Here is a 26,511-nt window from a genome sequence, read left to right on the forward strand (position 1 = left end):
CTGTTTCTATGTTCTTCCACGACCAACCAGATTAGCATGCCAATTAACCACTCCAGGCTAGCTTCGGCTTAAATATATATTCATGACAGATCAAATACCTTGAGCGCTAGTTGTAGCGGAATTGGTGGTAGAATTTTGAACTGTGACACAATGCACAGAAAATATAACAAATTCCATGCTTCAGCCAAGTATCTAATTCTCCATCATAATTACTAATGCTCTTTTAATTCCAGCTTTGTAATCACAAGAAGTATCTGCAATAGACAGAACAATCCACTGAAGTAGTGACCAGTGAAGGTGCTGACCCAGTTGGCTGACTGGTTTATTAAAGGTGTCTCTTTGTACTGAGAGAGACAGTTTTGTTTTTGATACATTGAAATACTTCCTGGAGAGGTTTATTAATGTTAACTCTCATAGTTCGTAAAAACACTGACCAATAGGCATCAATTATTTCAATCCAATTATGTCATAAACTAAATTAAATTGATTTGTAGTTTTTTAATGTCTCAGAAATTATGTTATAATTGACATTAGTGCAGAATTTATTGAAGTAATGATCTTTATTCCCGTGGTTGGCTTATGATAGGTTACATTTGATAACTGTAGATGAAGAAAAGATTCTCTCACACAATGAAGCGTAAAGTTCAGAAAGACAAGGAAGATGCGTACTTTTAGTAAGCTTAGCCATAAGTTGTTTTGCCCACTCTCGAGTGGTCCACAATGCACAATTTTAATCAGAATGCCAAAAATTGTCATGCAGTAGGTCACTCTCTCACCTCTTTATAGATCTCCCGATGTATCTAAACAGAGCCATGTTTGAAGCCAATGGTGGATGCGGTTATGTGTTGAAATCACCAGTTTTATGGGACAGAAGCTGTCGCATGAACAATCAGTTTTCTCCTCTGGAACGAATCGAGAATATGAGCCCGTCCTTGCATTCCTTAACGGTAAGTAGAAAGAAACATTCTCGAGTTGTTCCAGCAGTACCAAGGCAGGAGCTGACTTGCTTCTTTGGGTCTTCACTGCAGAGAAGGTGACGTCGTCATCTTTTGTTTCGATAAAGTGTCCTGATCCAAAGCGTTAACCGCCATTTTTCTACCCATGGATGACGCGCCTGACTCACTGAGTTCCTCCAGCAGGCTCAAGGGCTTGCTCAAGATTTCAGAGTTGGCAAATCTTCTTTCTCTTGGGTGTCTCCATCTGCCTTTAAAATGTGTCTATGTCAGATGATTTATAAATGTATAGATTGAATGCTCCTATTTCAAATTAAGTGGTTTCAGCTTATTTAGTATCATAAATTTTCTATCTACTTGCTATCTTCATGGTTTACATTCATCAGATCTACGCTCGCTTGCAGAAGTAAGGGTCTTTCTTAGTTTAGGTTGGTATTGATTAATGCATCAAATACATTAGCACATTAATTAACCAAAATATTAATGTAGAAATGCAAGTTGGTTAATGCTTATGCTGGAGCAGTTGCAAATAGCCAAGGACAGTGAGGGGGACCTAGGATGTGCGTTGCCTGGCATTGACAGCCAAGCTGAAATTCCATCAGCCCTGACCAAGACAACAAGGGGCTTTGGATGTGCATGGCCTGGTAGCAACAACCTGGCAGATAACTTTCCAACAGTCCTGTGTCTCTCTGGAATCATGTGTCTTACAAGAATTAGGGAAATCAAAACTGTAAAAATATCACTCTGTGGACCTCCCACAGGCCTGTGAATCAAATAAAGGGAATTGATTAAAGAGAAGTCTGAGTCCTTCATTTATCAGAAGAATAAATTGCTGATTGGGACCTCACCCCCCCCCCCCCCCCCACAGCCTGGATTAAGGATCCGCACCAGTCCTCCATGTAGTCCATCGGTCTTGCTTATGGAGAGATATTAAGTGCACAACCTTTCATTTTCTATGCCACACTATTAATTGTGGATATCCAATCAGGTGCTGTTTTTACTTGACATTTGGGGAAAATGGGTTAATGTTTTGAAAAGCCACTGGGATCTCAAGCATGGATTTGTTGTGGGATTGTCATGCCTAATGGATTTTTTGTTTGAAGAGGTTGAAGGGAGGTCATATATTTGATTTTTGGCAAGCTTTTGATAAGGCCCCATTTGGCAGAGAATAAAAGCCCATGGGATGCAAGGGAACGTAGCCTTTTGGATCCAAAATTGAAGCAAAGGGCAATGGTTGATGAGTGGATTTGTGAATGGAAATTATCTCTAGCAAGTTTATGCAGGGTTCCAGTTACACAGGGTTTAGTACTAGCTCCCTTGATTTTTGGGATATATATCAATGAGTTACATTCAAATATACAGAGAGTGATTGGGGTGGGAGGCTGTTTTGTCGATGATGTAAATATTGGCCATGATGGCCAGGAAGAGAACAATAAACTGGAGAAAGAAAGCAAAATGTTCATTGGGTCGAAAAGTACCATATGAAATTCAGTGATCAGAATTGTGAGGTCTGGATTTAGTGGGCAAATTAGACAGAGCAACTCCAAATAAATACTGGGATATCAGGATTCAGCGGAGTATGGAGCCACAGGTAATTGGTTAAGGTAGCGTAATGAATACTTGTTCTTCATTGACTAAGGCATAGAATATTCAAACAGGAAGGCTGTGCTAGAAAAGAATAAAACAATAGTTGGAACTTTGCTAAATATTTCATTTTGCTAGGAGGATATGAGAACACAGACGAGAACAGGAAAGATCAATAAGATGTTAGCAGGACCTAGAATTTTCATTGCGAGGAAAGTTTGGAGTGAACAAAGTTGTTTCCATTGCAACAAAGGGAAGAAAATGTAGATGTGTATAGCAATGTCCAAGGTGCTAGTAGATATAAAGCAAGGAAGAACTTGTTTTCTTTAGCAGATCAATCTAATAATTAGGCATTTAGCTTGGAGAAGTGATAGAAGGACAGGGAGAGATCAGGAGAAATACTATTGGTGAGTTTAGTTCTTTAGGTTTTTAAATCTTTCTTATTTTAATAGAGCAGTCCAATAAATGGGTCGGCATAACTAGATTGAGTTATTACAAGTAGCTATTAATGTAGTAATGCATACCTTATTATTTACTCTTTAATTTTTTCTCCCTTTTGTACGAATTTACTTGGATACAATTGATGTATTATGTAATCGTCATTTATTATGTCTGCTTAAATTCTAAACTCAATAAAAATATTTTGAAAAGAAAGGAGAAATACTTCCCCATTGAGTACAAGAATAGTTACAGCAGTGTAAGGCCTTCCTTGGGGTATTGTGCAATTCTGGTTGCCCCATTGCAGGAAGGGTGTTACGGCTTAAGAAAGGATGTCAAAGATATTTACCAGGACGTTGCTTGGATTAGAGGGTATGAGCGAAAGGAGCGTTAGACAAATTTGAAGTGTTTCCTTTGGAGCCCTGGAGGCTGAGCGGAGACCTGATAGTTTATAAAATGACGCGAGGCATTAATAGGGTAGCCAATCCGAATTTTACCCCAGGGTAAAAATGTCCATTTAAGGAGAGATGGGGATTGTTTAAAAGGAGAAGTGCTGGGCACGTTTTATGTTCACAAAGAGCGATGGTGGGGTAGACTTCCAGTGACAGTGACGGAAGAGGTACTATAGTAGTCGGGAGGCAGAGCTGCCACCAGTTTTTATCAGGTCCTTGACGAGTGTTGGAAGTTAATTTTGTATCTCATTTTAAAATGAGTTGGACAGGTACTTGAAGATGAGGGAACCTAAAAGGTATCAAATGAAAAGCATGAGTGTGGAACTAAGTACATCATCTACTTCAAACAAGAGGCGCACCTAGTATAGCTTTATTGGCCGCCTCCCGTCCTTTGTTTGTATGATTCAATGAATTGTCACCAAATCAATCGTTTAATGCACCCAGAAATTAAAATCTTCTTGCCCTTTTTCACAAGTATCAATAGAAATTGCAGGCCAGCTAATTTACTATTATTAATAAAATATTGCGCTGATTTAGCAACTTGGCATATATTTCCATTCTTAAAGATCACTAATGTATGACCATCAGGTAATGTATTTAGATAAAATTATCAGACGTGAACAGCAGATGGCTTGTGGTCTATTATATAATTCTCTTAGCTGCTGAGCATGTCTTTTCTTTGGCTTTGCTTCGCGGACGAAGATTTATGGAGGGGGTAAAAAGTCCACGTCAGCTGCAGGCTCGTTTGTGGCTGACAAGTCCGATGCGGGACAGGCAGACACGATTGCAGCGGTTGCAAGGGAAAATTGGTTGGTTGGGGTTGGGTGTTGGGTTTTTCCTCCTTTGCCTTTTGTCAGTGAGGTGGGCTCTGCGGTCTTCTTCAAAGGAGGTTGCTGCCCGCCAAACTGTGAGGCGCCAAGATGCACGGTTTGAGGCATTATCAGCCCACTGGCGGTGGTCAATGTGGCAGGCACCAAGAGATTTCTTTAGGCAGTCCTTGTACCTTTTCTTTGGTGCACCTCTGTCACGGTGGCCAGTGGAGAGCTCGCCATATAATACGATCTTGGGAAGGCGATGGTCCTCCATTCTGGAGACGTGACCCATCCAGCGCAGCTGGATCTTCAGCAGCGTGGACTCGATGCTGTCGACCTCTGCCATCTCGAGTACTTCGACGTTAGGGGTGTAAGCGCTCCAATGGATGTTGAGGATGGAGCGGAGACAACGCTGGTGGAAGCGCTCTAAAGGGCTTTGGCAAATACTAGAGCGCATCGGATGTCCCCCAAAGTTCCTCAACATGATTATCCAACTGCACGAAAACCAACAAGGTCGGGTCAGATACAGCAATGAGCTCTCTGAACCCTGCTGAGCATGTATTGTTAAAACATTTGCCTCTCTGAACTATTCCCAACTGCAGTGCATATACAATTTCACAAATCCCATATGTTGTGCAAGAATACCTCGACTGTTAATTCAGACATCACAAAAGCAACAACAGACGGCACATTTTGTACCAAAGTCAAATGACTTTTGGGTTTTTTTAAACCAAGATAAATCATGAAAAGTTATGAATTAGGTTGAGCATGTATTGCGAGTGAACTCAGTTTTAACTACTTGTGTTTTTAACACTTAACTGGAATTCATCATCAACAAAAAAAAACCTTCTCATCTGAGGAAAGCTAATATTTCTTTTTAACCTCTTACATTTTTTTCCTAGATTATTTCTGGGCAATATGTCTGTCCCAGCAACACATCAGGGAGTCCGTGTATTGAAATTGACGTGCTTGGTATGCCACAAGACAACAGCCACTTTCGCACGAAACCCATTCATCGCAACACGCTGAATCCCATGTGGAACGAGCAATTCTTCTTCCATGTTTACTTTGAAGACCTTGTTTTCTTACGCTTTGCAGTGGTGGAAAACAACAGCTCCACTGTGACAGCTCAAAGAGTGATCCAGTTAAAAGCACTTAAAAGAGGTATTTTTTTTAAAAAAAACTATTTTCCCTGAAGTCACTTTGCTTTTGCCTTAGAAATTTGATCATGCTGGGAATATGGCGATTTCTGGACCATCTAAAATATGGATTGGTGCATTTCAAGCTGCACCAATTCATGAAACTGAGAATTATGATTGTAATTCTCTCTTTCTCTTGTTTTCTGCAAATGGCATTTTAGGATTTGTTGTGAAGGATTTGGAATTCACGAACAGGGCGAATTTGACACAGGTGTTGGTGTGGCCACATCCAGAACACTCTGCACATTTTTGGTTCGCTGACCGGAAAACATTAAATTGGAGGAGTAGCGCTGGAAGCAGAGTAAAGGAGATTCACCAGGCCAATCCCTGGGTTGAGAGGGTTGCCCTAATGAGGGCAACTAGACAGCTCGGTTCTGTATTCCCCTGGGCTTATAAGAATGAGATTACCTTATTCAAGCATACAAGATTCCAAGGGGGATTGACTGTAGTATTTGCAGTAGTGGGAGCATCATGAATAAGGGGACATAGTTATAAAGGAACAGTCATTTAAAATTGAAAAGCATAGAAATTCTTTCTCTCAGAGGGTAGTGAATCTCTGCAGAGGGTTCTGGATGCCAGGCGTCAAATAAATATTGGAAAATAAGAAATATTGATAATTATAAATGTTTGAAAGATCAGGTCATTAAAAGCTGTGGGGAGCTGGGATAGAAGAGGAAATGAATCCATCATAGATCAGCCAGGTACATATTGAATTGCATGGTGGCCTACCCCTGTTCCCTGTGTTTTTGTTTTCTTCTTTAAGATAGTCTTGAAACTCTACCATTTTGACCTATTGTTTGGTCATTTGTCCTTGTGTCTCCATGTGAGGCTTGCTGCTATATCTTACTTGATAACACTCCTGTGAAGTTTGAGGGACTGAGTTAAAGGCCCTAAAGCATGAGATCTCCCTGTTGCAGCAAGTTAGTTGATGAGCTGAAGTTGTGGTGTTTTCAAGTTGTTCAATTGTCATTTCCACCAATGTTTTCCAACTTATGTTTGATAACATAGAGCAGGAAACATTTTCCACTTTTAATGTGATAAGTTACAGAAATAGTATAAATAATAACTAGTCACACCAGCAGACTTTTTGTCAAGAAGGAAAATGCAAGCTATGTTTCGAGGAATGAACAAGGAGGAGTATAAATGTGAAAATAAAATCACGTAGAAAAAGCCTATCAATAGGAACACCTTTCATTAATGAGTCATTCTGGCAGAAAGTAATAATGGAGTAATTTCAAATGCAAAATGGCGGCAGACAAGGTTGGAGCAGCCACTTCGGGGCTTGTCAATGGTGAAATCCCCAACCCACTACATGGTGCCTATGATCGATAAGCACAATTCCAGGTGGAATATGTATGCTTGGATTTCCACAAGGCATTCAATAAGGTGCCCACATAAAAGACTAGCCCATAAAATAATGATGCATGGAGTTGACAGTCATGTCTTAACATGGATAGAGGATTGGCTCACCAATAGAAGGCGGAGTGTTAAGATAAACGGGCTTCTCCAGTTGGTTATCAATGATGAATGGAGTGCCACAGGGGGTCAGTGCTGGTCTGACAACTCCTCCACGATATACATTAATGATTTGGAAGGAACCAAATGTAGTGTATATAAGCTTGCTAATAACTACAAAAGGAAAAGGAGTAGAAAAGAAAGTGGTGCAGTGGATGCAGAGAGATTAAGTGAGAGGGCAGGAATCTGGGAGATGGGGTACAGAATTGATTATTGTGAGGTCAATCCACTTTGGAAGGAAAAAATCTTAGAATATAATGTAAATTGTAAAAGATTGCAGCACGCTGTTGTGCAGAGGAACTTAGGAGTGGTTGTGCATGAAGTGATAAATGTTTGTTTGCAAGAGGAACAAGTCGTTAGGAAGGCAAGTGGAATTTTGGCCTTCATTGCTAGAGCGATTGAATTAAGAGCAGGGAGTTTCTGCTGTAACTGTACAGGTTACTGATGAGGCCGCACCTGGAGTACTGCATGCATTTCATGTCTCTCTGTTTGTGCTGGCTTTGGAGGAAGTGTAAAGGAAGTACACTGGGTTGATTCCACAGACGAGAGAGTTAACATATGAGGAACAATGGAGTCGGCTGGCTCTATACTCGTGAGAATTCAGAATTGAGACAAGATCTTTTGGAAACATGAAAGTAATAGATAAAATTGAAGTGGGACTGTTCTTTGTTTTGGGAGGTGAGACTGAAGATTTAGGGGAAGTAGATTTAGGATGGAGAAGAGGAGGAACTGCCCAAGGAAGCAATAGAAGCTGCATCATTAAATACATTTAAAAAACAGATACATTTTTGTATGGAAGGAGAATTAAGGGTTATAAGGAAAAGGCAGAAAGATGGAGTTGAGTCCATGGCCAGATCAGCCACAATGTGTAATTAAAGGTTCAAATGAGCTAGATGGCCTGCTCCTCTTCAATTTCTTTTGTTCTCATGAGATAAATGTTCATTTGTGATATCTGTCCATATCCATTTTGTTAATTATGATAGCAAGTTCTTGGGAATTGAAAAGTAGCTAAATTAACTTTTTTTAGGCGAAGGTCAAAGATTTTTCCTTTTAACTGGAAACAGTTACAGGGAAAAGTCTTTGAAGTATTTTTGTCAGATTTAACAGATTAAAAGTGTAAATCTTGTTCAGGGAGTGTCCCGGTGAATTTGGCATGGGAAGTTGCTTGAATAACCTACTGCTATTTGGTAGAGGGTTGGAACAAACATTTATATTCCTGAAGCTTTTCACAAGACTTTTGTTGGCAACTAATGAGTAAATTAATGTCCCTCTTCTCAAGGGTTTGATGAAAAATTAGTTCAGAAAATGGCAATATCGGCTAATCAGAAGATGGAATTTCAAGCTGGAACAAGGATCATTATCAGAAAAAATTCAACAATTTTCATATTAGTGATTTGGATATGGGATTAATTCTAAAATAGAAATGATGTCCAGATTTGCAGATGGTGCGAAAACAAGGTCAATCTTTAACAAGATTTACACTTCAACACATTAATCTGTCAAATCTGACAAAAATGCTTTCTAGACTTTTACTTGTGACGGGTGTCAGCTGTAACTGTCTCTAGTTAAAAGGAAAAAAATCGTTGACCTTCACTTAAAAAAAGTTAATGTAGCTACTTAAAGGCAATGAGCATTTCTATAAATGAGATAGTGATTAATCAAAGCTGATAATTATGAAGTAATTAGACTGGGGCCAAGATGTGAAGTTTTATCTGCTGAATGGTACAGTGGAATGGATTGCAGATCAGGAAGGAGGTTGATGGTTTCTAACTCATGGATGTATGAAATGAAGAGCCTATCACTGAGCATGAGCTGGAGTGTCATGAAGACGTGCCTGTAATTATTGCTGAGGTGGCTGCAAAGGGCAAGGACACAAATGAAAACCACTGTCTATTGATTTTAACACTGTTTTTGGCATCATGAAGACAAACTAAACCATTGGTTCACCGGTTTCACAGTAAAATTGGCATTGAACCAAGTCTGCAGCTGTAGGATTTTGAGGTAAAGGCAGTCCAGATAATTCTTGCATTTGAATCTGAGTGTTCTAGAAATGCAATGTTTAATTCAGTGACCATGCCTTAGCCTTCAGCGATGACTCCTTTTACTTAAATTGACGCAACATCTTAAGCTGAAGTAATTTTTCCCTCCACTCGCCATTTCCTCTGCTGGTTGTTGAGGGTTCAACTCCACCTCCTCTTCGAACTGCAAAGTTGCCTACTATCTTGTGCTGGGATGTGGTAAGTTGCTGAAACTCAAAGCACAGCCACAACCTTGGCTCACAAGGCTAAACCCACATTAAATCAGGAAGGTTTGCATTGGTTTTGCCTTCCACTGATGTTGCTCAACGCACAGACTGCTTTTTGCTCGAGATTTAAGCATCTGCCATCTCTTGAATGACTCCAACCTTGCACTGATGCCTTGGTAATGAAAAAAATAGAAGCTCCTTTTAAAAAAAAGTTATTATTTGGTAAGTTATAAAACTTGTGATTTTTTTTGGAACTTCTATTCCAGGATATACTATGGAAGAGTGTTCCTTCATTTCTCTCCTTCCATCAGAACCTCCTGCCTTTGATTGGGAGACCAGTCCTTTACATAATATTCCTGATGCCGAATCCTGTATAATATCACTCAAGTACCCCTCTCCCAGGCCGTCTTGCAATATTTGCCTTCCTGAAATCGGTGGTCACCTCTTAATATTGGTAGATATGGGCTCCATTGCAACTAGGAAACTTTAGTCTCTGTGTCAAGGTGTGTCTCCTTCCGTGGGTGAAACTCGTCTTTATAAACAACTAACTCTGCCAACCTTGAATAATAATATGGTCCATTTATTGTCTGATTTGGGTAGAATGAACTTTCAGAGGTCTACAAGTAAAATGCAGTCTGAATCCGAAGGTGTCCAATATTTCTAACTCTGAATGGTCCTCTCATGAAGTATTCCCTCTTGAAACAATGGCAGTTGACTAATTATCCGTAGTTAGTTCCTATTGTTGCATATTCACAATTACCGATGTCCCCTGATCTAGGTGGTTTTTCAAAACTCCACTCAAACTACTTGTGATTCAGCAAACAATCTACTGGAGGAGACAGAGTAGAACCAGTCGGAGACTAAGCAGGGCAACATTTCAATCTCGGTGTGATGTTTGGGCTGAAACTTACCCTTTCTTTGTCCCCCATTGCTGCTGCTCAACCCATTGAGTTCCTCAACCAAATTGTTTGTTGCTCCAGGTTCCAGCTCCTGCAGTCTCCTGAATTGATTGTTGTTATTTAGTGCACTAAGACTTTCAAAGAGATTCCAACAGGAAACAGTGATTGGAGGTCAGGGTTGTACAGGGTGATCTTTTGAGTAGCTGATTTCAGTGCAGCCTTAGCCAAATCCTTCTAACTCTGTGCCTTCCCTGTTAATTTGATAGATAAGCTTATCAAGGGGATACACAAACAATCATGAAAAAAAATCATAAAACTAATTATTTGTTTTCACATCAGGAATATATGATGAAACGCAATGATGATGTGGAGGGAATTTAATGTTTGATGTACTTAACTGTCACTTTTTTTGGCTTAGGGTACAGACATTTACAACTAAGAAACTCGCATAACGAACCTCTGGAGATATCCAGTCTCTTCATTTACAGTCGACGAATGGAAGAAAACAACTCAGGAAATCTACCGCTGGCGTCAGTGGTAATCAGAGTGAACCTTATTCTCTACCCTTTACACTTCATGAATCACTGTTTTCACCTGGATTCCAATTTAACATTGCTTTTTTTAAATATATTTAATTATCGGGAACATGGCAAGCTCGGCAAGGCCAGTATTTATTACCCAAACTAATTGCCATTGATAGGTAGGTGGAGTGCCTCTTCCATAAACCAAATGGTGCAACTGAATGGCTTCTTTGGCCATTACAGTGGCTTTCAAGACTTAATCATATAGGGTGGGTCAGGAGTTACACATGGGCCAGTACGGGTAAAGATAGCAAATTTCTGCCCCGAAGGGCAGTAGTTTTATTTTAATGTGTGGTCATCGTTATTAAGACCAGTCGTTGTTGTTTTTCAAGGCAGGACTAACACTATTTTTATTCCAAACAGCTGTTTAACACAGAAGACCAAAGATCTGCTATAACTTACCACATTACAGTTTATGGAGTTCCAGGTCCTGAGCCTTTTAGCATCTTTGATGTCCATGAGAAGACGACAGCCAGGCAGCTAATAAACAAAGTGAGTCACTCAGTAGTTAGGTTACTCAGAAGGTCAAGGGAACTCATGGAAAGTTATGCCTTTTGAGTTTATATAAAAAAAAGCTTGGAAACTTTGCTGGGCAGCCTTGTGTATTTTCATTAACTTGTTTATGATTTCAAAAAAACAAATAATGTCTAAAATAGAATCCAGATTTTTTGCTTGTCCTTAAAAATTAATTTGTAGATTATTTTAAAATTGTATGTTGAGGATGGTCAAATCAGCACCAGGCCACCGAGGGTCTCAGAGGCTGAAGGATCCACACAGGCTGCGGGCGACTTGGCTCATGGAAACCCGGATATCAGAACCAGAATTTGAGAAAATGCTGTGTGCAAGAAGGGCTCCTGAAGGGAATCGAACACTTGACAGCTTCTTGATCATATCAGAACTGGGGATGCGGGAGCCCTGGAGGCAAATCCTCAGAGAGTCAGTGACTCCGAAGGAACTCTGTCTTGCTTCTCCTTCTATTCTCCTGCAAGGTGTGCTGGGCTGCCTGCCTTACGGCAGACAGAAGGCAATTTCATGTAATATTACTTGTTCTGTATTATTACCTGACAATAAAGGAATCTTGAATCTTATTTTCTTCTCAACTGGGTTCTCAGTGCTAGAACAGGGAATATTTTAGGCCTTCCAGTGCTTAGAGCAACCCCTCCAATGGTCAGAAGTAGCAAGAGCAGAAGCTGAATGAAATATCCCCTTCTATGACCCAAGTGTGTGTTAACTTCTGCCTCAGACTTCTGCAGCAGAAGTATGGAGGACTGGTGGGACTAGATATGAAATACTTCAAATCTATGAAGGGCCTGATGATGATGAGTACGTGTGCACTGGAATTATTACTCTCTGCAGCCAAACAAGTACTTTGTAAAAAAAACAAACTTCAATAGTACAGTATGCATGAAATTACAATACGGAAAGAGTTAATAAATACAAAAGATGGGAGATAAATACAATTACAGTAATGCAAGAAAAATAAATGGAGATTGATTCAGTAGTATAGCCAGATCTTTTTGTGGTGTCAAAGTCGTTTATAATTTGCATAATAAAGGGAGGTTCAAGAGCTGATGGTCGTTGGGGAAAAATAACCGTTCGTGAACTTGGAGATGCTGGACTTTGAGTACCTTCGTCTCTGTCTTCATTGATACAGAGCACTGGTGAGACCAACATCTGGACTACTGGCTAAAGAAATCACCTGATGAGAGGAAGGATGGTATTATGGTGAAAACAGTTAGAGAAGGCGTACTGGAATTGGTAGATTGTCTGATGTAGAAAGGTAGGACAGACTAAGCTTGCCTCTACTGTGATTTAGAAGACTGAGACATTTTATATTGATACATGTGAAATATCGAATGAGTAGATAGAAAACATGTTTTGTCTCTTTGGAGCTAGGCCACACTGTTTAAAAATAGGAGGTTGCCAATAAAAGATAAAAATTAATTAATTTGTTTCTTCTTGGCTCTCAGTTGTTTGGAATTCTCTTCTGCAAAGGGTAATGAAAACAGAATCGATAAATTGTTGATAAGCAAGTAGGTGAAAACTTGCATGGAGTAGGTGGAAATGCAGAGTTGAGGTTACAGTCAGATGAGCTGTGATCCACTGTATGGAATATCCACCCTACGTTCCGGCTGGGGTAGATTGCCCTATTATGGACATTTTCTGTTTTGAACTATTCAAAGATAATTGTGTGTGAGTTGGGTCTTGTTGACAGGAAGAGAAAAGCAGGCAATGGTGCAATGTGCTAGTTTGCTTATTCCACAACCTCCCACCCCCCCCCCCCCGCCTGCTTTTGGTTATACCTTAAAAGTTCACAGATTTTCAGATAACTGGAAGCTGTCAGTCAATACATGAGCTCAGTGGAACTTATTATAAAAGTGACACCCCACCAAAGGCCGACTGATATTAAATTAGAAATGTGCAATACTGGCATTGGCAGAATTTTTCTTTTGTGTTCTGGATGAATCAAAGAACCATTTTTATTATGAATGTGTTGATCTAGGATTTAATTGTGAAGGACTAGCAAATCGATAATCCTACTGGAAGAAAAAGAATACAGGCAAGTTATCTAATAGGACCACAACCAGAACCATGGACCGAGTATCAAAGCATAAGCACAGCAATTTTTCCAAATACAGTACATTTAGAAATATGATGCAACCATTTACTGTAAACTCCTTAGCTGTATCTTACTTCACAGAAACAATTACACTGATAATATCTGTACTGCTGTGACCAATTGGGAACAAATTTACAGTTACCCCAGGACATCAAAGAGGATTGAAAGACAAACTTTTGAGCGTAATGCTTTTTCACCTGAAGGGGCATTTGTACAGGAAACTGGCTGTGCTGAACATTGGCATAATGAAATCTCAGACTGGATTGTCATTTTTTTAAGTGAGACCTATTTGTCTGAAGGAGGTTAAATGATTCTAATTGATAACTTTGCAGATTGCAGATGGCTCAGAGACAGACATTGCTGATTACTTCCTGACAGAAGAGAAAACCGCCCTTTCCAAAGAGAAGAATGAACACAAGAAACAGCCATTCCAGCGAGTCATTAGCCCAGAGGAGGAAATCCTAAAAATTCCACAATGTTGGCTGCCGGAGGAAGGATTCATTGGAAAAATTGTCTTTAAAACCAAAGACGAGGTATGTTGATTTCTTCCACAAGACATTGAAGAGCAGATTATTAATAATTCTGTAGTACACAAGATTTTTTATAACCCTTGTACCAACTCAACCTGGAAGAAGTAAAACACGAAAGTCTGCAGACACCTCCAGAGATTCCAGCATTGTGTGTTTTCCTGGCAATGGAGGAGTTACATTTTGGATTGACAAATGACCTTTTGGGGTTTTGTATCCTGATGACAATTTGCATAATTTAAAAATCTTCCTTCACTTTCACAATCATCGCTGATCACCCGTCAGCGCACGTTCAGTACCATCTCTCCCAATTGTGCTGGGGGTGCAGCATAATTAAATTAACATGCTTTTCCAAGTTAGAGTTGTGTTTGATGCTTGAAATACATTGTAGTGCATGGGCTCAGGAGGAAAGCACCAGTCAGAGATGAGTCATATTGCTAACTGTGGTCATTGGTTCAGAATGAAAATATCTTATGAAACATTTAGAAACCTCAACTTGAAAATTCATACTTAAGTCATGTAGTTTTCTTTTAAAAAAAGACATTGCATTTTGGATAGGTTATATACACTTTTCAAATTCATGAACTAGTCTTGCCTATCAGAGCCAAGAGAAGATGCTTTCTTGGGTAAGGAAGAAGAGCCAATAGTCTAGTGACACAAGTGGTTGATATTTTATGTGTAGACATCTATATGCACATGGTCTCACAAACATGTAACACATGTGAACCCAGGAATGCACACATGCATGCACTTGCCTGGTTTGGGAATTTGGCTGCCCAGGAACACAGAACCCTGCAAAAGGTAGTAAACATACACATCCATCACAGGCTCTGATCTCCCATCCATTGCAGACAGCATCATAATGGAGCCCCATCACCCTGGTCACAACATTCTTCTCACTGCTACCTTTGGGTCAAAGGTACAGAAGCCTGAAAATCAGCTCCTCTAGCTTCAAGAACAATTTCTTTCCCAGCAGCAATCGGACTCTTGTGAACATACCATTGGTTCACTAATCAAAATTGCTCAGACATCGCAAAAGGACTGTCTGTACTAATGCGTGTCACTTTTTTGGCACTAGGATTAATGTGAATATTTATATCTATCACATTTTTATATTTTATTTTTTCCATAAATATAGAGAAAAACTCTTCAACATTTTATTTATTTATTTTATGTGTAGATATATATATATATCATATTTTTACCAAAGAAAACCATCAAAGTAACCCCTCCCTTTCACAGTACAAATCCACACACCGCCAAGGCTCATATTTATATTGATCATCAAAAATTCTATATGGGAAAGTCACCTGCATTCATACTTGAGCAGCATTAATTATTATCCTTTTTTTATTATCACATTTATAATTGGGCCCTTCTATGGTTCAAATATGGCTGTCCTATCTTAATAAATGTGTCATATTTGTTCTTTAAGTTGCATGTAATTTTTGCCATATTCATCTTGGCAGTCCATCATGTTATATGTAGAGGGGGCTGGACTTCCAAGTAATTATATTTCTTAGCCACTCCCAAAGCTCTTTGAAATTTGGTTCTATCAGATATTTGTTGTCTCTTTTAATTTAATTCAATTAGTTTACTATTGTAGTTTACCTTTTCAAGTACAGTACAACTCCAATTATCTGAAATGGTCAGGTCCAGGCCTATCCTCACCAAAAGAAAAAATGCTGGCCACTTCCAATCCCGACATGTCCCCAACTGATCCCCACCACTGCTGCAGATCCCGGGGGAGGCTTCCTCGGCTGGTGGAAGACTCACTGGTGAGTCGACGGGCTCCTGTCTCCCTAGTCATCAGTGCTCCCGACACACACACACACACACACACACACACACACACACACACACACACACACACACACACACACACACACACACACACACACACACACACACACACACACACGCCGAGGGGAGAGTTCAGAGTCAGCGCTGAGGACTTCGTTGTGCCGAGAAGGGGAGGGAGCCCGAAGTCCCACTCCTGCCCGAGAGGCCGCTCTCCTTGATGTCACGGGACAGTGAGAAACAGTGGCACGCAGTTTGAGAGGGAGAGTTGGAGAGAAAAGTCAATAGGGGAAGGTAAAGAAGAAATGAAAGGAGAGAGGAGGGAGTTACCTGAAACGAGGACAATTGTTCTAATTTCATGTTGAGTTAATTTTTTTTTTAATCTGTGAGGTCAGTTGAGCTCCCAAAAAATTTCGGATGAAGGAGGATTTCTGATTTGTTTTTGGATATCCTCTTTTATCCAAATTTTTTAAAAATTTCAGATAAATGGGGGTTTTGGAGAATCCAATTTCAGATAATCAGAGTTGTTCTGTATCTGTTCAGCTGCACAAGTAAGAATTTAGGTGCAGGTGCACATTGTGCATTGTGTAGATAATAAAATCAGTAGCATTGTCTAGATACAGACGTGCACAAAAATATATACAGGTACTAACTTCAGAATAAATTGAACATGAATGCCAGGGTCATTTAAAAGGAATTGCATTGTGACTCACACAACCTGGTGCCAATTCTGAAGATTATCAATGAAAGTTGCTATGGAAACTCATCTATTGTGAATGATAAGTCGAATTGCTGAGTAACAGCGTGTAACAAAAAGTCTACTGAAATTAAATGTTCAGCAGGAGATAAATGAAAGGAACTCCATGAATGAAAAAGAAGATGAGGCGAGTTATAACAGCAGCCCAACAGAGGATGAGAGCTTTTTGGTTCAGGTGCACGATGTCTCCCCGGAACAGCCTCGTACAGTCATCAGGGCTTCAAAGCTTAGTACAGCCCAAGACATTATTCTCCAGGTGAGTCACAATTTAAGAACCAAGATTGCACAAGTGAGTTCAAAGAATGTGCGTGCATTTGCTGAGTTGACCTTGAGACAGCTGTAAGAATGATTAAAATCGGCGTTAAAAAAAAATCCTCAGTCATCTAATATTCTGTAAACATTAGACTTGGCTTTGCACTTTTTGTGGCGGTTGGGAACACCGAATATGCCTTCTGTCAGTAATATTAAAACAATGCTACCAGCCTTATCTTAATCCAAAGGGTCTTCCTTGTTTCTTACTAGCTGCAGTATCAGTTAGTTTACAATTTGGTCAGAACACAGATCCTTCATTTTAGAAACAAGAGCTCCACCAACTGTTAATAGAAGTCTAATATACTGAGCAAGTCACTGTGGCTGTTAGGAAGCCATGCAGATAAGGGAAATGCAGAACCTACCTACCACAAACTTGCACTGGTGTAATGGAAAGTTTCTCACAAAAGTTTAGAGTAAAAATAACCACAGGAATATTAATAAAATATACATTTTTAATGGAAAGTTACCAGTCAAACCCAGGATTAGAAATGTGGAATGATAGTAAATTAATGCGCAACACAGATTCAATATGGGAAAAATTTGTCTGAACTTTACATTTGTCAAAATATATATATGAGCACACAGACACATATATATCAAAAAGTAGGTAGGTTAGCAAATTTGCAGATGACACAAAGATTGCTGGAGCTATGGCATAGAAAGGATATAGGTAGAAAAATGGCAGTGGAGTTTAATCCAGACAATCGTGAGGTGTTGTACTTTTGGGGGATGGGGGGGTCAGATGTAAGGGGAATATATACAGTCAATGGTAGGGCTCTTAAAAGATTGATTTGAAGAGGGATCTGGAAGTCTCAATCCATAGCTCAATGAAAGTGGCTTCACAAGTAGATAGGGTGGTAAAGAGGGCATATGAATTGATGGAATTGTGCTGCTAGGAACCAGCATAAATTTGATGGGCTGAATGGCTTCCTCCTGTGCCAGTTAGAAGTATATGATTTTTAATTTGTTAATTTATTCCACAGGCATTGAGTAAAGCCAAGTATTCCTGCAGCATCCTGAGCAACCCAAATCCCAATGATTATGTCCTTGTTGAGGAAATCACGAAAGAGCCATTGAACAAGAAATCATCCATGGCAAAGCCCGTTCTTCGAATCCTTTCTGAGAATGAGTGCGTGTTTGTAGCCCAGAACAGGTGGAAAGGAGCAGGAAAATTCATCCTTAAGCTGAAAGAGCAAGTGAGTAGTAAAATATTCAGGATGTCAAAGGTGGGATAGTTACCCCAGGACCAATGAAGCCTTTTGATCAGTCAGCAGTGCAAGTCAAGAACCAAGGCAGCTATTAGGTGCACAGCAAGATCTCACAAAGGGTGACCTAAATTCCCAGGTCATCTCTTACTGGTTCGGTGATAAACATGGCCCAGGACATGAGATCCCTGCTCTTCAGTGACAGGCCAGATAGTTTAACATTGGATCTGCACCTACAGATTTGCAGCATTTTCTTACTTTTGAAGTATCCATCTGGATGTCTGAAGCAATCTTGAACTGTTGGTTTCTCATAAGTTAGTGCCATCACTGAGCCATAGTTGGCCTTGTACATTAACAAAGCATAAATGTACTGGAGAAACTCCAGGTCACATCACATTTGGGTATTACACTGGAACCGAGCACCTGCAGATTTTCTTGTTTAACAACTCTTAACTATAGTATGTTTAGCTTTGCGTTGGCTATACACAATTTATTTAAATAATCTTGTCTGCATCTTAGTATCTACTTGTATAACTAATTTATTTTTGTCATTGTCAATTTATGCAATTTGATCCATATTGTTCAGCAATATCCAGGAAACTCATTCCAGTGATACCAGGGGAACTGCAGCAGTTTCAGAAAAACCCAACTCTTCTACCTCAGGGCAACTGGGCACTGGCATTAAGTGTAACCTTAAAACCTCATCCAAAGAAAAGAAAATATGTTGGGCAAGTAAGGAATTAATATACCAGAGAGAAATCCAGAAGATCTGAGAAACAGAATTTCAGATTAGGATTATGCTATCCTATGTACATGGGACACGTGTTTACCATTATGTATAATACTTTCCTAACAAAATACATATGCTTAATCTTATTATGAGTTCAGAAATGGTACCATCTGTAGGCACAGCCTGGATAATTTTATTTCTCTGTTTCCATGCCAAAAAAAAACCAATAAGTCTGAAAGGACACAATGATTGACCTCTCCAGAGGTAACTGTATAGTCACAATGTAATTTCTTCCCTGTATTGTTCGAGATTGCTTGGTTCGATCAGTAACTTTTGAAACATGTTGGCAGGCTGCACAGGAGAAGAAGAAAGGCCTCTCTTTTGCTAACGAACTGAAGAGATTAACAAAATCAAGCAAACCCAGTCGGAGTTTCTCGATTCCACTTCAGATGACGTCACCAGAGAGCAGCCATTGTAAGGATGAAAAAGCTGCATGTAGTGTGTCATTTGCTGAGATCACGGAGTAAAGCCTTGAACACGATGGCTCAGGTATGGCTTAGCGTTTAATTCCTTGCTGACTTGGCCAATGTCAGTTTGCAGCGGAGTATCATTAATTTCTGATTAAACTACGGGGCAAAGGAAAGGACATGTATACTGGGGGTGGCATGGTGGATGAGATTGAAAGCACACTAGGGTGGAAGGAAAGCCTCTTTAGGGATAAGTAAACACGTTCTGGAAAAATGACTTGATTGAGATCCTCACTGTAAGTGGAGAGAACTCTTGCACCTGCCACCACTCATTAGCCCTTTTTACACAGATATCCTGCAATACTACCGTAAAGAAAACCAGTCATTAAGTTGGCTTTGCTTGTTTACACATTGAACCAAACAACATCAGCATAATGCTGGGCCAGTGTGTTATTTTACACAGCAAGCTGGCATTCCAGGAGCAAAAGAGGTGGGACTTGTGGCGTCAAGTGTGACGTATAACATACACATCCTTTCCCAGCTTGCCATGTTTACACCGATGTCGATTCAGTGCTGTGACTCCCTCCACTGCTGGCTTGAAGGTGAGATTACAATGACCCCCCCAATTCTGTGTTCGTACCTTTTACACAAAAGGCTTTGCACAATAAAGAGGCAATATTCCCGCCTTGAAGTGGCTGTGTAAAAGGGACTATTGACTCAGTTTATTATGTGAAAGAAAACAACATGTTTGATTCAAAACCATTATTGCAGAGCCTGACAGATGGAATATTATGGCGGGCAAAGAAAGAGCAGAACACCACGGCCATTTCAGACCTACTGGGGTGGTGGTGCTTTGTAAATTAACCCTGGTAGTTTTAACTCTGTAGCATTTTATACGAAGGAATTGTTAATTAGAACATTGTTAGTGTTAATTTGTCTTGGTTCTAGGAAATAATGTTTTAAAAAATTCCTTAATTAACAATGATTACAAGATATTGCAGAAATTGGATGAGTCGTATATTATTACTAAATCAGTTTTTACATCTTAAAATAAATGTGTGTGTGTGTGTGCACACACACTAAGTTCTGGTAACACATTCTGACTTACATCCCATTCAGCAAGATTATTATTGACTAGCCAGTGATGTAATTTCCCTGCTGGGTGCTGCACGCTTGTTGTACCAGATTTACTTTGCTCTTTCACCACTCCCAGTGAAGCTGAAGTTGATAACCGTCTCACAAAGTAAACAATCCCTGGGGAGGGAGAGTCATGGTGTGGTGTTTAAAGGTGGACCTAACTATGATAGCTTACTGGCCTGCCAATGCAGGAAGAGGCAGCAATCTTTTAGCAGCCAGCTAATTGTGAGAGTAGGGGCCTGAGGTAAATGATCACAAAATAACATCTAGTCCTCTATGGAAACTCTTAGAAATTGGAGAGGGAGAGAGCTAATGAAAAATCTGTATTCACTAGTAAAGCATCCGGACATACGGCTACATACCTTTACTGGCACCTCTGATTTACATGTGCAGCTACCAGGACTGTTACAGACTTTGTCACAGATCTATGCCTAATACAAAACACTTGTTTACACAGTGACAGGCCTGTGCCTCATTACTGTACATCTGTTACAGTGGCAGACCTGTGCCCCAGTACTGTACTAACTTTAATCGTAGATCTGTCTCCAGTGTAGCATTACCAGGAAGAAAGTAACTGATCGTATGTGACCATTAGACTAGCCTTACTGTACTCTCATGTCTGATATGCTGATCTCAGCCAAAGCCTGATAACTGAGGAAATGACATCTTGCTCCTGGCTATTTCTCATGACCTGTCAAAATGTAAGACAGGTCATGAGTGTTCCTGGTCCCAGAAGGAAAAAGGGTGTGCAATTTCATTTGCAATTAGAAAGCTTCATTGTTTCCATTTATAACTTATCTTTGCAACATAATGAGAAAAGCAACATTTTCCATTAGCCTAGTTTTTCTTTAGCCTAGGCTATTTTGAACTACCATGTGAAAGAAAGACAGAAATTATTCAGACATTGGGATTCCTGGTTGGGCCTCAGGACCACTACTGCTACAGCAAACTATAACTTTTGCATTGTGGCATCAACTTCTTTAAAATGTCTCATCAATCCCAAATGCCAAATTGATTTTTACTTAGCATGTTCGGGTGGCCCAGAATACATCAAGTTATAAGTTGAAATCAAGTGCTTCAGTTTATTCTAAATCAGTTTATATAAAATATTGTTTCGCATAAATTTGTCTTTAATGAATTGGTAGTTTTAGCTGAATTTTAATGTTTGTCTCACAGAAATTGAAATTCAAGTTAATTGTCACATGTTCCGTGGTTGAATGAAAGTTGGATTTTCTAGCAAGTCTTCCCATAAATAAGAACAGCAAATAAAGCACAGTAGAGTCACAGAGAGATCATGATTTATCTAGTAGGAGATTTATTCAATGTAAATGTTAAACAATTTATATTCAATTTTACACTTTCTTAATGTTTATATCTTTTAGACATTTTCTGTATGGCTTCATTTGAAGGCTTTCAGTATGAATTTTGTTTTTGAATACAGGAGTCGCATTAACTCTCTAGAATACCAGATGTAGTCAGTAATTTGAGCTACAAATAAAGGCCCTTATGCATGAAACAGCTTATAGAGCACAGGCAGCTTTAGTCGCTTTCTTTCCAACAGCCTCGCTCAAGACGTTCTGATCTCACTCAGTCCCTCGAAACAAACCTTAAAGGTGCAACAGGAATAAAAGAAGAACCACTATTACACAACCACCTCTTTGAAGTAAGGATGTTGTCCATAGTGTGAATACATTAACTGACCTTATTTGAGCCTTGTGTCATTTCCCTTGCATATTTGTCCAAATAGACTAAAATATAACTCAGATTGGAATAATTGTGTTCTCAGAAACAATTAAAAATTACACCAAACATATAACTAATTCCATGACTCCCTTGTCTGTTCATCTCTCCCTAGCCCTCTCTCCGTGACCCCTCAGTACTTTCCTCTGCAACACTAAAATATAATACCTGCTCTCGCCCCGCCTCCCTCACTCGAGGTTGATTTCATGATTATCCAGATGATTAAACAGCTCATCCTGGTGAGGCAAAGATTCATGTGCACCTCCTCTCTAACCTCACTAACTGCATTCGATGCTCCCAGTGGCCTCCTCTGTATCAGTGAAACCAAGCACAGACTTGGCGATCATTTTGCAGGCATCTGAGCTCTGTCCTCAATGGCCATCCGAGCTCCCACTTTCATGCCATTTCAACTCAACCTCCCATTCCCACAATAACTTCTCTATCCTTGGCCCCCTATCCACTGCCAGAGTGAGGCCCAACATAAACTAAACAAATACATTCCATTTTCCATTCAGACAGTATGCAGTCCAATAGTAAGAATAATGAATGTTCCAATTTCAGTTAATGAGTCCCCTCTCTTCCATTCTTCTTCCCCCTTCCACCACCCCACCCCCGGCTTTTTTTAACCCACTCTCCTATCCTGTCTCATTATACTGACGATCTCCCCTCTGCACTCTCAATTGATGAAGGCTTCTGACCCAAAACATTGACCATTCATTTTCTCCCACTGATATTATTTGGACCCAGTGTTTCTCCAGCAACCTTTTTTTGCTTAGAACCAAAGAACCACAGGCTCTTCAGCCCTTCAAGTATGTGGTGAACTACTATTCTGGCTAGTCCAACTGACCTGGATCCAGTCCATAGCCCTCCATACCCTTCCCATCCATGCACCTGTCCAAATTTTTCTTACAAGTAAAAATTGAGCCTGCTTTCAGACGGTAGCTTTGTTCCACACTTCGAACACTCTCTGAGTGAAGATGTTCTCCCTAAACGTTTCCCCTTCACCCTTAATCCATGTCCTCTGATTTGTATCTCACCTACCCTTGGTGGAAAAAGCCTCCTTGCAGTTACCCTACCTATTCATTCATTCAGGTGCCTTGCCGGTCGGCGTGGGCAATCATGTCACTCCGTCCATCTCAATCTCTGACCCTCTGAATTGTAGTTGTTGCCTCCCCTGTTCTCCTTCAATGAGCTGAGACTGTAGTCGATGTTGATTTCATGATTATACAAGGGAAAAATACTGAAGTGGTTTCCTGTAGCCTTCTTCAATTGCAGTGTTCATACTGGATGGGTAACCCTGGCCATTGATCAACAGATTCATCTGCCCAGCGTTTTCAGTTTTACAACCATAAATTCCAATTTGTAGAATCTGCTTGTAAAAATCTACAATCCATGGCTTCATGTGACCCTGATTAGGAGGCTAAACAGGTACTACACCTTGCCCAAGGGTGACCTGTAGGTGATCGGATAGGAGTGTCTCACACTTCCTTTTGCTGAGCAGTTCCGCAGCACCAACACTCTATCTATACCTATCATAATTTTATACACCTCTATCAAATCTCCTCCCATTTTTCTACACTCCATGAAATAAAGTCCTAACTTTTTAACCTTTCCCTGTAACTCAGTTCCTGAAGACCAGGCAATCTTCTCTGCACTCTTTCTATCTTGTTGATATCTTTCCTGCAGTTAGGTGACCAAAACTGTACACAATACCCCAAATTTGGCCTCACCAAAGTCTGATACAATTTTACCAGAACATCCCAACTCCTTTCACTCAGTATTTTGATTTATGAAGGCCAATATACCAAAAGCTCTCTTTAGAACACTATCCACCTATGTCACCACTTTCAGGGAATTGTGTATCTGCATTCCCAGATCTCTCTGTTCTACTACACTCCTCAGTGCCCTACTAAATTAAATGACACATCTAATATTTCTCCCAGCAAAATGAATCAACAGCCTATGCAGTCACATCTCCTAGATTCCTAATCCCTTCAGATTCTTAGTTTGAGGGTCTGTAGCCCAAGAAGAACAACTTTTATCAATTTGACTGGAAGAGTGGCAAAGTATGTGAGGCCCATTTCGATAACCGAATGACAGGTGAGAGAGGCAGCATTTCCCAGTCCAGTAGCGCATGATATTTTTGCAGGGAAGATCAGATTTTACAAGTAAAACCAGAACCAGTCACCACTTGTAAGGGAGCACATTTTACCTCATCCATAAGCTTTTCATTTTAGTGATGTCCAAAGACACATAATGCTGATTGCTTAGGTTACTGCACACCCCACCTCCACTGCTTCCTCATCCACCCCCGATCATATTCTGGTGTTCTTTTCCGTCTTGCCAAAACCTCAACCTTTCCCATAAGTCTGAAAATTCTCTAAAGGTTCAATGGTTCAGGCACTATTTAGGGAGAGAACAAGAGTTAACATTTTGGTTGATGATTTTTCATCAATTTTCATGAAGTGCCATGGACCAAAAATGTTAACTCTGCTTCTCTCTCCATTGATGCTGACCGATTTGTTGAACAGTTCCACAATCTTCTACTTTATTTCAAATTTCCAGCCTCTTTTGAAAGCACTTATTTCGCCTCCTGCTTGGTGCAGGGAAAAGATTTTTAGCTAAATGATCCTGTTAAAACTCTGCAGTCACCAGAGTTCAGGGGAGTCCCACGAAGCAGGGGTAGATTCACATATGGGGGAAACTTCTCTAACCCTGCAGTCCATTCAAAACATTGCAAAAAATGTGTTTTTCCCTTAAAGCTTTCCAAGCCCCATGACAGAGAGACGAACAAAGTTTCTCCTTGACCACAACTGAACCTTGCAGCTACTGCTTATCTGTGAATCCCTAGGAAGGCTGTGAGAAGGAAAATAATTCACAGAACCTCCATTTCATCATATTAACTCCCTGTAAAAACTCTGAAATTGTTGTCAGAGATCTAATGAGCAATCTGTATTCACTAGTGAGGAAGTCGGTCATAACAAGGCTACATACCTGTGCCCCCTTTACTGTGTTCTCTGATTTAGACATGTACTGTAACAGACTTAGTCATATATCTATGCCCAATACAAAATGACAGAACTATGCTCTATTACTGTACACCTGTTATACAATCCTATGACCCATTACTGTACTAATTTTAGTCAGAGATCTGTCTATAATAGAATACATCTGTATTAGGGAATACATCTGTTACAGTGCCGAGTGTACCCCAGTGCTATAGTGACAGGCATGTGCCCCCAGTACCCTAGTCAGGTGTTATACAGAGTGACCTCTGCTCTCAGTACTGCTCTGCAGTGTTATAATGACAGACCTGTGGTCCTAATACTGTATCCTTGTGTTCTGTGGTGACAGACCTGTGCCCACCAATGCTGTCTGCTTTTGGCCAGCACTATATATGGCCCTAAATCTTTATGAAATCCAAAATTATCAATCAGACTCTAGATCCTTGGTATCCATGGGTGCCTGGCTCCAGGTCCAGTATTTAATGTAGTTGTAGTCCACGTCGAAAGAATCAAAAGCTTGTTGATTTATTAACTAGAAGACTGGAGTGTATCACTTGTAGGTCGACCAGACCAGAATGATCTGGGTCTGGCTAGGAGCAACCCTTTGAGACCTGCCAGTAGGCGTGGCTACGCTCTCAGCCAATCACCACCACCCTATTACCACAATATATACATATATACATTGGTGATAGAATCCGTACTATCACAGTAGTCAGGTCTGGAACTTAGTAGGCCATAGATAGAGAGCGGAGTCTAGCAGAAGGGAAAAGAGTCAAGTTCAATCCCACCTGGTCCCCATATGTTTCTTCACGAGTGAGTTTTTAACATTCAAAAAGTGAAGTTGTCGGGGATTCCTGGAAGAAAGAATCACGTTTCCGGATTTGCAGATTCCCGACATTATTATTGCAGTTTAAGCTATGAAATATCCTTTGTTCTAACTCTGCGCCTTCTAGCTGGGGGACCCAGCATCACTAGATTATTATTTTTAATTTTTTGAGCTGTCAACTTGTTTCTTAGAATACAATATTAATGTTTTATTCAGTTGACTTTTTGTTAATTTTCCATGTTGCCATGGTATGGTTGCAAGATATATATCACTAACACTAAAGCAATATTTATAATAGACCACTGTTAACATCATTTTTGTGGACAGGCGGACTACATCTTGATCATTGGTCTCAAATAAATGAAGCCTAAGAGTTTTTAAATGTTCCTCTGGGAAACGTTTATTACTGGTTCATAGATCATTTTCACTCCTCCACTAAAGCTCACGAAAGGGAGCTGAAGATGTGCTTTCTGGAAATCCCCGTGTTCCTTGCACTGGGCATTGGGAAAGGTTCTAGAATCCGGACCCAATATCATTGGAGGGATATATCTGCATCTTGTATGATTCTACCAATCCAGTTTTCACCTGCTACCTTCACCTGCACCTTTGAGTTCCTCCTTCACTCCTTGGTGATGTTTTGTGGTGATAAAGATACTCTTAACCAATATGAAGAGAATGTGTGGAGAATCTGGGAGTGCTGCCGCAGC

At 40.1% G+C, this 26,511-nt stretch overlaps 1 protein-coding gene across 7 annotated transcripts in view; it reads left to right on the top strand.

Annotated features, from left to right (window-relative positions):
* The window catches only part of plce1 (phospholipase C, epsilon 1), a 288,097-nt gene that overhangs the window by 254,205 nt on the left and 7,381 nt on the right, over positions 1-26,511 (top strand). For 5 of the 7 annotated variants that reach the window (XM_069900564.1, XM_069900567.1, XM_069900568.1 and 2 more), the window contains 8 exons: positions 787-947; positions 5,142-5,403; positions 10,516-10,634; positions 11,042-11,170; positions 13,631-13,831; positions 16,465-16,638; positions 17,678-17,890; positions 18,980-19,178. In XM_069900564.1, the coding sequence (XP_069756665.1) occupies positions 787-947; positions 5,142-5,403; positions 10,516-10,634; positions 11,042-11,170; positions 13,631-13,831; positions 16,465-16,638; positions 17,678-17,890; positions 18,980-19,156 (1,436 nt within the window). In that variant the 3' untranslated portion in view covers positions 19,157-19,178. Of the gene's footprint in view, positions 1-786; positions 948-5,141; positions 5,404-10,515; positions 10,635-11,041; positions 11,171-12,332; positions 12,433-13,630; positions 13,832-16,464; positions 16,639-17,677; positions 17,891-18,979; positions 19,179-26,511 lie in introns of those variants that run through there. The other 2 variants (XM_069900566.1, XM_069900571.1) reach the window with 2 other exon arrangements.

This window comes from Narcine bancroftii, chromosome 10 (genome assembly GCF_036971445.1).
Source record: "Narcine bancroftii isolate sNarBan1 chromosome 10, sNarBan1.hap1, whole genome shotgun sequence".
NCBI classification, from domain to species: domain Eukaryota; kingdom Metazoa; phylum Chordata; class Chondrichthyes; order Torpediniformes; family Narcinidae; genus Narcine; species Narcine bancroftii.